We start from the raw sequence: 11812 nt of genomic DNA on the forward strand, positions 1-11812 counted from the left end.
TATGGAATTTACGCCGAAATGCAGAAGACAGTATGCAAAAATATTTTTTTTCTATTCCACAGGAAGGGCAATGGATTTTGATAGTCTCAGCCTACGTACTGCATGTTTTCAGATTAGCTTTGTACCTCCGTAGTACAGCTATAATGGATTACTAGCAGATAGCAATGTTCTGCAGAGATACCAATTAATCTCCAAACACCTCATTTTCCTGCCTCGTGCTACAAAAGCAAAGCCCCCAAACATTCCAGCACAGAAAGCCCATTATATGAAAACGAACTGCAAGTGTGCAGTATTCAACTTGGCTATGAAAAGCCAATTAATGGGATCTACTCAATCCTATCCACGAAGACACAGTACAGCCTATAACGAGATTCAAGAACTTACTCAGGTGTGAACTTACATCTAAGTAAGTTCACAGAACTCTCTATCCCAAAGGATCCAAAATGTTTTAAAAGCAGGACTCCTGAGTCCTGGTCCCAAGCCCTGCCACAGGCTTGTGCTACAACCATTTGTAACCTGTGCCTCAGTTTGCCCACAGGAGATAAATCCTTATACGTGTGTGGTGTTTGGGTATTCTGAATTTACTGGACTCTAGGAATCTGTAAAGAAGTATTTTATCTATATACCATGAATAAGCACTATTCTGGTGGAAAAGCCTGCAATTGGGAGATTAACTTAACATTCATTCCAAAAGATAAAACCAGAGCAACAACAGCATCCTCCAACATCCTGTTCTGCTGGATTTGCACTAATTTGCATCCCCAAGTCACAAATATCACTTCCAATAACATCTGTTTCTTTGATGGTTTCCCAGGCAATTACTAACAGGATGACTGTATTCACCTTGTAACCTTGATATACGTTCAAGTTGATATGCCAACTATTTCAAACATCATGTCACTTACTAAACCCCCAACTTACTGTAGTTTTATGTCCAAGACCTTCAAAAGTGATAAGCAATTTGGGCACCCAGCTTTTTGAATACTAGAAATCACCAAGTCCCAGCTCTCAGAATTCCAGTCTTGTTTTGGGATGTCTCAAGCTAAGCATCCAAAACTCCATCAGGCATTTTTGAAAGTTTTGTCCCATCTCTCTGGCCTTGTAAATGACAACAAACAAAAGACAAGCAGAAGGACACAGCATTGACTTTCTCTTGGAATTATGACAGCAGTCGGCTGATCTTTGCCTTGCTCGAACAGTGGATTGCTTTGCAATATTGACAGCCCATCACTATTACTATTAGGAAAGTTAATAATAATCTCTCTACCTAAAGTTTACTTCTTAATAAGAGTGTTCTACTAGCAATGGCTAGCTCTCTCCCCAGCTCCGGGCATATAGCTAACTCAAAAGATCAATTTTCTATTTGACAGAATGGTGTGACGGTAGAGAGAGAATAGGTTACATAGAGAGAGCAAGGGCCATTAAAAAAAAAAAAAAAATGAAGGGTGTGAATTTTAACTTCAGTGAATGCAGCCTTTGAAGCACTCAGTCAATCTGACTTAGACTGACATCAGCTCCTGTCCTTCCCTCTTTTACGTGAAGCAGCTGAACACTTCAGCTTCAGTTTATTTTCAGCCAAAAATACTAGTGCTCACCACGTCTTCCTTAATACCACAACTTTATCAAGCTAGATGTGATCTGACATACCATTTATAGCCCACTTTGCAAGACATGGAGCAGAATGGTTATTGCAACAAGAGCTAGGAGGACCTAATCTGGGCTGAGGTGCTGACTCACTCTGCAACCATGACCAACTCCCCTTCATCTTGCTGCATGGGAGACAAAAACAGCACCATGCTGAGAAACAGATGCTGCATCCGAGTTTCACTCTCTTGGGCGTACTGTCAAAAGCTTGCCACCAGGACCGGCATGACAATGGCGACAGTTTCACATTCTGTGCACTCAGGGCAACTTGAAGGGACCATGTCCTTTGCTTTTTGAAATGCTGAAGCAATCTGGGAATATTCGCAAGTGAAACACAAGGTGACATTCATAGTTTCATAGTTGGTAGGGGCAGAAGGGACATGAGCAGATAGTCAAGTCATCTCCCTCCACTCCCACTTTATCCCTTATTCTTCTCATCATGATATGTGGCCAGGTACACATAGGGAGTACAGCTCAAAAGAAAACTTGTCACTGATTGTACTCCATTTCCATCATTTTCTTCTCTGTTTCATGTACCCTCACCCTAACCTTACCTTTGTGCATCCTTATATGTCTCTCCCCCTACTACCCATAAAGCTGACAGTCAACTCCCCCCAATCTCCCCAGATGCTCCAGCACCATCCATAGCATCCTCAACTATTAGTAACACTAGAGCACCTCTTAAGTTTGACTTATGGACCAGGGCTGGTTCCTGAGATACCAGGGGTGAGCAAAACAGAATCCCTTGGCAGGCTAAATCTAGTCCATGGGATACATCTGGCCTGCAGTGGGTCCCTTGACCCTGCCTGGCCCAGGCGGCAGCTTAGGCCATGGCGGCTGTGGCTGGTCCCTCACCCCTGGGTGAGTGGCAGAGCAAGGGCAGGGATGGCGTGGTGACTGGACTCCACTTCCCAGCAGCCCCCACAGCAGCAGCTCCTTCAGGCTGCTGCTGTTAGTGTCTTCGCCGCCACCAGCTACAGTGCCACTATCTGGGCACCCCAGCCTGTCTGCCCCACACCCACTGCCAGGGGCACGGGACAGAGCAGGTGGGTGCGCAGGCAAGATCTCCACGGAGACTGGCTAAGAACCTCCGTGGGCAGGATGCAACTCAGCCAGGTGGATGAGATGGGGCTGCAAGCAGTCAGGGAGTGGTGTCTGGGGACGAGATCATGGGGCAGTGACAGTGCAGAGCCGGGGCTGTCACTCCCAACACATCCCTGCCCACAGAACTGGTGCCCATTGCAAGGATATGCAAGGAGCAGATGGTTGCTCTGCCCTGGGCCCTGGCCCCACACTATCACCTCCCTCCGCAATCCCAGTACCCGGCCACCATCCGCCTACCCCACTCCCCACCTGCCTACAACCCCATCCCATCCACCCAGCTGAGCATGCCCTGGTCACGGTGATCCCGGTGGTCTCTGAGACCCTGCCTGCCCATTTCATCTGGTACCCCTGGCAGTAGGTATGGGACAGATGAGCCCACGCCAGATAGGATCAATTGTCCCCCCACACCCTGGGCCAGGCCAGCACCCCTCCCAGCCCCTGACCTGCAACAGCTCACCAAAATTGGCCCTCCAGCCAAAATAATTGCCACCCCTGCTCTATATGACATCTCTCTCCACATAGAGGAGGCAGCAAAACACTGATTTGCTGTGAAAGCAATGTGGGATCATGGAGTGCTTCACAGGCAGACAGAATACACTGACCTATGCCCAGGTCACCAGACACTTTGTAGGAGAGGGGAAAAAGCGAAGAACAATATTGCAGCACCAGGTAAGTGTGAAATGGAGAGGAAAAACCTGCCCAGGCATGTAACAGATCAGGTAAATGGAGGAGTAGGAGATCCCTGACCAGCACCATACTTGTGGCTTGCAACTATGACTAGCTGTAGTCAATGCTGGTTACATATCACCAGAACTATTGCAGGACCATATGCAGGCTCATCAGACATCAAGGTCCCCATTGTGACAGGCTCAGAAAACATGTGCAATTAAAAGATGGCCGCTGCCTCAACCCACTTACATTCTAAGTTACTCGTCAACTGGAGCTACTGAGTGCTGTTTTGAAAAACAGGCCACATATTCAGATACCTAAATATAGGTTCAAAAGCCAGCTGTATGTTCCTTTTTTTTTTTTTTTTAAATCCTAACCTTAGTTTTCTTAAGAATCCGGGTCTGAAAGTACCAGATAAAAAGCTGAATGGCACACCTCCCCCTCCTCCCTTTACAAACACACACAAGAACAAGAACAGATCTAAGTCTGCAACATGGACAGTGCGGGTACTGTGATTCAGACATCCCACTACAGATCTCTCGGTTTCACAAGCAATAATAGTAGGGGTCCTTAACAGGTGTCATAAATAACCCGGACAATGAAAGCAATGATCTAATGGGACAGCAAGCTACTAATGAGGAGGGCTTGAAATACTTCTTACAAAAAATCTGCATTGCCCACATACAAGCCTGGTAAGGCAGGACTGATTTACAGCATAGGCCAATATTTAGGGATTCCAGATGAAGCATGTCCTTGTTAAACTGCCCGTTTTAATATTAAATATCTTTTAATATTACAGTTGTGCTGTGCAGAAGACTGAGTAAACTGGTTGTCCTTTTCAGTTCCAGGAGGTGGATTCAGAAATGGATTAAGAGAGTGAAAGAAGTTGTCCAGCTGTTAGACGATACTTCAGGCCCACAACTGTTAAAATAATCCTAAATTATAACCATAAAACTAATCTTACCTTTAAAGTTGCCAATGAACAAGCCAGGCAGAATCTGTGAGAAAGAAATATAGTATCAAATATAGATGTCTTGTGGTAACTCAATTTGGCAATGTTCAATTTGCATACAGGATGGAGCATACTACTATAGCACACATACTATAGCAGCATACTACTAAAGCAAGCTAAAAAACCCATGTTTCTCCTTGCAGCTTTCCTCATCTGCAATATTTCAGGCAGGCGGCACTTCAAATGGTTTCCCACGTGGGGAGAGGGGGTAGGAAGTGTGGATGATGAAATATTTGTTTTCATAGAGTCACCTCAAAAGTGCTTCACAAATATGAAGAGGGCCTCACAAATCCCCTGCTGTAACTATACATGTTATCCTTAATTATTCGGTGGGGAAGCACAGACAAGCGTAGAATAATTTGCCTAAAGTCAGACAGCAAGTCAGAGAAAGAACTGGGGGTAAAGAGGGGAATCCAATGGCTCTTCTAGCATTTAAAGCAGAAGGATGCAAGTCAGGCTACAGCTCTATTGTCACTCAGGCCATGCTCTGCCAGTACAAGAAATCACTGTAAACAGCCGCTACTTGTGCGAGCGAGAATTGATGAAAGTCAGCCAGTTGCATTTTCCCCTCCCAGACCTATGTGCTCACAGCAGCGTTCCTATCAGCTCTTGCTGTTCTCAGTTACAGGACTTTCTTTAACTTGCAAGTTTCAAGGTTAGTGTAAGGGCCAGCTCGGAGTACACGTGCATTCAGACAGCGTAAACATTGGGCCGCTGCCTCTCCCCACTCTTTCAGAAGCCTCTTCACTTTGGAACTGCAACCAGCACACACAAAGGAAGCACACATTGAAAAAAGAAAAAGAAAAACGCACGCCGCAGCCCTAGACCTTACTCTCTGCCACTTTGAAGCCACCCACCTGAAAATCTACCACTAACACCAAATCCTTTGAAACAGCTAAAAACAAGGTAGCCAGACTATATGCTCCATTCTCCTGCAAACACATGCAGAGCATACCACCAATGACAAGTCAGCAGGGACTTCCTACTGCCTTAGTAACGCCCCAATGTCATCACAACAGCATCAACAACCTCTCTAGCAAAGCTATTTAAAGGAAAAACTCTACCCGTTTTGCTCACTCCAGCAATCTGAAAGCCCTAAAAGTTATGAAATGCTTTTCATCAGGGATTAGTGTTCAAGGCTCTTCTTGACAACTGCGAGCATGTTGAAAAGCGATGTGATTTGTGCCACTCAGAATGGTGGCCCAATGCAAGAGCCTAAACGAGTAACCCGATTTCTAACTGGCTTTGTCAGAATGGTTTCTCAAGCAAAAAGAAGTCTAACACTTACTGTTTCACTGCCAAATTGGACAGAAGTCAGAGAATCCATAATAATCAACACCTCTCCAGTCAACTTTGTGCTGTATTAACATCCCTCCCATTCCAATTGCCTTAGTTGCCTAGTAATGTCACCTCTTATCCCCCCAGAGGGATAACCTTGAAAATACTCTGGGTTTCTGGGCCCTCCGCCCACCACCTCTCTCCTGGGATCACAGGACCTTTGTGATCCCCTTAAATGACCTATGACGCTGAACAAAACTTACTTGCTCTTTTTTCATTTTTCCCTTTGCCAAACTGGGATCTGAAGGACTGGGAAACAGAAGCAAATCAAAGGCCATAATTTATTTTTTTTTAAATCACATAAATCAGAGCCAATGCTTAACCAAACCTAAGCAAAAGGAGACCTAACTATCAATATTTTTCATCATGATTTATTCCCTCCATCTCTGCTTTTACTAAGTTAATGTTCTTTACAACAGGAAAAAATATTCCCCCACACCTTGAGTTGTCACTTCAGATGGACAATCACTGACAGGGAATTACTCTTCCAAGATTTCTCTTTTCCTCATGACTGATTAAATTACTCAGTTTCCGATGTCTCTCAGCTAAACAGATATGGAGAAGAGCCATCATCTCTGGGTGCGAGGGGAGAAGGACTACGAATACCTGCTCCCAAAGACAATACACCTGTCGTATTACTGAGGGACCAACATTAGTTGGCAAATGCTCTCAAACAGATGGAAACAGGAACAAACTTCAGCTGCATGTCTGTGCTTAGAAGTTTTCCTTACATTTTTAACTACAGATAATTTTGTATTTGGAGCAACAACCTCAGGCCACAGTAACCCTACTGTATACTACAGCATTTCAGACCATACAGTAGTTACAGCAGTTCCCAATCTGTGATACAGTTACCACCAGTGGTATGCAGACAACCTGTCAGTGGTATGCAGTAACAGATTTACTATAATTACTTTTTATGACAAAAATTTGTTGGTGATACTTAGGTTGAACTGAAAAATGTGCTGGTGGTACTGAAGGTTGTATCATTTTAAATTGGTGGTATGCAATCTGTCAGAGTTTGGAAACCGCTGCAGTAGTACTTATATACCCTGTGTATATTCTCAAAGGTGGGTTATAGCTTAAAGGCAGACAAGGTCACCGGGGGGGGGGCGACTACAATGAAAAAAACTAGTTTTTCCTGGAAAAGGGATGAAAGAGGTTGACACTCCTCAAATCACCTCCCTACAGATGAAAAAAAACATGGGTGTGGAACTGATACTGACAGTTAGATAGAAAGTTAGGACATCCTGCAAACAGAATGTCTGTTACCTTTCCTGTACCAACATATAAGAAAGGTGAAAGCTACTTGGAAAGAAGTGAGTCTTCTTATAATACTTAATGATATTTCAACACTATACTGTGGGGGGGAACTTTCAGCCATGTCATCTGACAGCCCTCAGCAACTGTAGTGTCAGACAATGAAGAAGATGGAACAAAAGCAAAGAGGAACGGATGGGTGTGCCTATGCACATGAGAGAAGACACTGGGATAGGAAGGGGGAAAAAGGTGACTATATGATGAACAAGCCAACAAGCTCTTCATATCAACTGAAACATACAGCAAATACTATTTCGTAGATGTGACCATAGACATGTTCTTTGCCTTGCAGTCAGCTATCAGTTCTTTCTTTGTTCATAGTAAAGTCTAATGGATAATGTGATGGCAAGGCTTCCAATTTCCTCAGTGGACACATGCATGCAGCCAACATTAATATCTTATGTCATGAGACTATTCCAACTTATATATATTAATACTCCATGTACATTGATTTCAGTATAATAGGTTTTGTGCAGAGATTAAGAACTGCAAGGCACAGCAAGAACAAGCAGATCAGGATTAGCCCATTTCACTAAGAAAAGGTCACATAGGTAAAAAGGCCAGATCTTTCCCTGCTGTAAACTGACATAGCTCCGCTGATTTCTATGAAACTATTTATATCAGTTGAAGCTATCCAGACCAATTTCCATTTCTGATGAATCATGCTCCACACCAAATACTGCTTATAGAATCAAGGTTGGAAGAGATCTCGAGGGTTATCTACTTATCTATTCAATATATAGAGATGTTACTCAACTAACCTCTTCAGAAAACCTGAGTGAATAAAGAGATCTTGAAAAACATACCCTGATGTCAGTTAAACATAACTGATACAGGAGGGAGTAAATCCCAGTGGAAGACTCTTCGCTTAGAATACCCAGCTCATAGACAATTGTAGGTACTATCAGCCTGAGTGTCATCTCTCATCCTCTCTCTTTTTATCATCTTATTTATCATCTCATTTTTATTTCTTTAACCCATCAGGAAGATAGAGACCCTCTATTACATCTATTTCGCATTCTTTACTTCAAGAGAAATTTAAAAAAAAGGAACCAAAAAATACCTGCAGCCAAGTGACAATTGGTCGTTGCACCATGCTTGCTATCCATTTTCCCTTTTTTGTGTGTTGGATAGGAACAGTTATTGTGAACACATGCTTCCAATGCCGTTTTCCATAATCAAGAGGTGACGTGCTTGAGGAAAAAAAGTGCAGCTAATTTTACAGCAAAGGAAAAGAAGCAACAAAAGGAATAACAGGCAAAAGGGAGGACCCCTAACCTTCCTTCATCCAAACACTAATGTCCGTATAAATGGACTTATTACAAGCACGTATTACATTTCCTATAACATAGAAAAGTATAGGAGCAGATAGTGTCTCTGTCCTCATGACAAGGGCCAGCACAAGGGCTAAACCACCAGTGGCAGTGACAGCAGCTGTGGCAGTCTCTAATGTCTTTCTTTCTGTATCAGAACCGCTGGGAGCTACAACTAATCCTTCCCTGGCTTCAAGACAAAGAGATTTTCTTAACTGAAGTAATCCACCACCTAATGAGCTGCTCAATTCCTTCTGTAGCCTGTATCATGTGTGGCTAAACCACAAGAGGCACTAAAGTTACAAACTAAGGTCATGCATACTGATAAACTACGCCAATCTAAAGAGGTCTGTTGGATCCAAGAGTCAGCTTTGAAGATTGCTAGCCTTCCTTTCTGTCACCATGCTACTGCTGGGTCACCAGGGTAACAGAAAAGGCAAAAAGACAGCAAGACCACAACCTGTCCTCAAGATCATCAAAACTGCTCTGACATTTTGGGGACCCAATTTAAGACACCTTACGGAAGACTGCTTCTTAAAGTGCTGAACACTGATTTTTTTTGTGTATATATAATTTTAAGTTTATGCATAGCCTTGCACAGATCGTCACAAGGACAAAGTAATTATCACACGGTAAAAATGACTATCCAACCCTAAAGAGATCCAGCTAGCTATAAAAGTTAATGCCTGACAATGCGTAACGACTCTAACTGGTTTCTATCCAGCCTTAATTTGAACGCATAGCAGGGCTCTTGGAAAAAACCAAACTATATGGGATTCAGTACATGCCCATATTTTTCCTATGTTATGTTTTGCAACTTTGATGTTACTCTTTTATGTCATGCCACCTGGGATTTCAAACTTTGCAAGAAGCTATTAAGAATGCCTACCCAACCATGTTTCTGCTTTTTCTCTCTCCCCCACACTCCCAAAGACAGCAGCTCAAGAAGCACTCCTCATCACATCATCATCCACAGATTCTCAGAGGAAAGGGTCATTATAGATTTCACCTTGACAGCCTTGTCCACTGGTCAGTCAGAAAATATTGATGCCCTAGAGTGCAATTTTCATAATTTTTATATTAACTGGTTTGTCCATGTTCTGAAGACACTTCTCTTGTGAGGTGTTAAACAAAAAAAAAAATTGTACATGTTTCTCAACTGAGCTTCCAAAAGGCTGAGATGGTAATCAAATGTTCTCAAATATACATCCCAGAAAAGGGGCTATCTACTGCCTTCTTCTCTTTGTAGTACACTTAACACACAGTTGAGCTGGTCACCCTAACACATCTGTGAGATATATGTTGACAGAAAATATTATTCTCCTGCTGATTTTTCAGTAGTACATTTTATAAATCATTTGCTGCAGCCATGCACTTACATCTGTGTTGAAAACAGAAGTGACAGCACTGAAATGATTGTAATTCTCGTTTTATGACCAGCACTTAAAAAGCTAGTAAAGTCAGGGTTTAATTATACAGTGAGTAACACTAATCACAGAACAGATTCATCTTCCTTCCTCAGAGGGCCAGATCTTTTCCTCACTGACTTCACTGAACAGGTTTTGGCCTACTAATAGGTGGTATTTGCTTGACACTTACATTTTCAAAGTGCTTGCTATCATTCACTAGACAGTCCTAACACCTCTCCAAAATAAAGCAGGTAGTATTCATCCCATTTCATAGATGGGGAAGAAAATATAGAAGGACTAAAACCCCAATTCTGCAGCCACTGATTTCACTAGGCACAGGATCACATGCAATTTGCCTGCAGTCATAAAGCAAAGTCAGTGGCAAAACCAGGAAATTCTGACTCTCAGCCTAATGTTCATTCTATTAGACCACCTGCCCCTCCAAGGCTAGGCAGATAAACGCTATCACCCTGTGTAAATTTGTTGCAACATCTCATTAAAATCTCACCCAACAGTGGCCTCAACACAAGAGAACTAGAGTTGGAATCTAAGCCTAAAGACAGAAGACTGGGACTGACTGCCCTAGGTTTTGACTTGCATCAAAGCAGGCTGGGACAATTGTTACACAGGCAGCTTGACCCTCAACTGTCCCCCACAAAGTATTTGTCGAGATATTTCACTAGTACTTGAAGTGACATTCTGAGCTAACACCACGGGCAGATTTAGGATTTTGAAAAGTGGGGGAGGAGGAGCAGGCAGTGTGGTTCATCATTCCCATACAACACAACACCTTTCTCCAGGTAAAAAGAAACTAGAAGCTTTACCACTATGCTAGGGCCCTAGGGCTGTATTATTCAGTTAAATATTTGTTTTTGCTTTGATCCAACTGCATTGGAACAAGTTAAAAAACAAATCTGCAGGGCTGTGAAACAGGAGCTTCATCACCGGGAGCAGGATTGCAGAACAGATGTTAGCCTCATTGGTGGAATAGCAAGAGCATTAAAAAGGAGAGAAGGTCATTAACACCCGTGGAATGAAAAGTTTAGAAGGAAACAGGTAGATTTTAGTGAGCCACCAATTCAATTGAGTCCCTCACTATTGCCTGACTAAAAATGCTGCTGTCACTTCCAGGCAGGTGGTTTTACACTTTGGGTGGAGCCAAAGGGGGGATGGGGGCAACTGCACCAATGCAGATTTCCTGGATCCACCCCTGGGTTTGTACATTTGTAGGACCCCAAGGTAACTGTCTTTGTCCCAGGACAAACCAGTCATCTCCTCTTAGCTGGAGCCAGCCAGATTCCAACATCCTGAAACATGCTTGCTGGGAAAAGCCCAATGGGCTTATTGAAAGGGAAACTTATCCTATACGACAGGGGTGGGCAATTCTTTTGGGCAGAGGGCCGCTTACTGAGTTTTGGCAAGCCATTGAGGGCTGCATGACAGGCAGCCCAGGGCAGATTAATATTAATTTTCCAAATTTTTAAGAGGCACCACGGGCTGGATAGGATGGCCTGGCGGGCTACATCTGGCCCCCAGGCTGCATTTTGCGGCCTGGGGGCCATTATATACCCCGCTATAGAATATACCTGTTTTAAAACAAACCTGCCGGCCTACAACCAGGAAGGCCAGCCTGGCCACAAACAAGCTGCCTTCTCCGAGGGCTGCAGCAGCACCCAGCCTGCAGGCAGTGCCATAGCAAGGGGTGGGACGAGCGGGGCAACCACCCTGGATGCTGAAGCAAAGGAGTGCCAACAGGCACTACCCAGCCAGGATAGGGCGCAGGATGTATCCACAAGCGGCTCATTTTGGAGGGTGGGGGAGGAGGCAGGGGACAGGGGAAGGGCAGCTCCCACTGCTGTGTGCACTCCTGGATGTGTGCATGGGGCAAGAGAGGGCTGCCACAGGAGACTTTTCCCCGGGTGCCAAACTTAGTTGCTACGGCACTGCCTGCAGGGGCAGGGGGGAAAGAAGCCAAGTCTCTGGAGAATGGTTAGGGGTTGGGG

The 11812-nt window shown here is 44.0% G+C and overlaps 1 protein-coding gene across 1 annotated transcript in view; it reads right to left on the bottom strand.

Annotated features, from left to right (window-relative positions):
- The window catches only part of DUSP22 (dual specificity phosphatase 22), an 87851-nt gene that overhangs the window by 74220 nt on the left and 1819 nt on the right, over positions 1-11812 (bottom strand). The window contains exon 2 of the mRNA XM_019521934.1: positions 4382-4415. Coding sequence (XP_019377479.1) covers positions 4382-4415 — 34 coding nt within the window. The remainder of the gene's footprint in view (positions 1-4381; positions 4416-11812) is intronic.

Source organism: Gavialis gangeticus, unplaced genomic scaffold, assembly GCF_001723915.1.
Source record: "Gavialis gangeticus isolate Ggan-Ray unplaced genomic scaffold, GavGan_comp1, whole genome shotgun sequence".
Lineage (NCBI taxonomy): Eukaryota > Metazoa > Chordata > Crocodylia > Gavialidae > Gavialis > Gavialis gangeticus.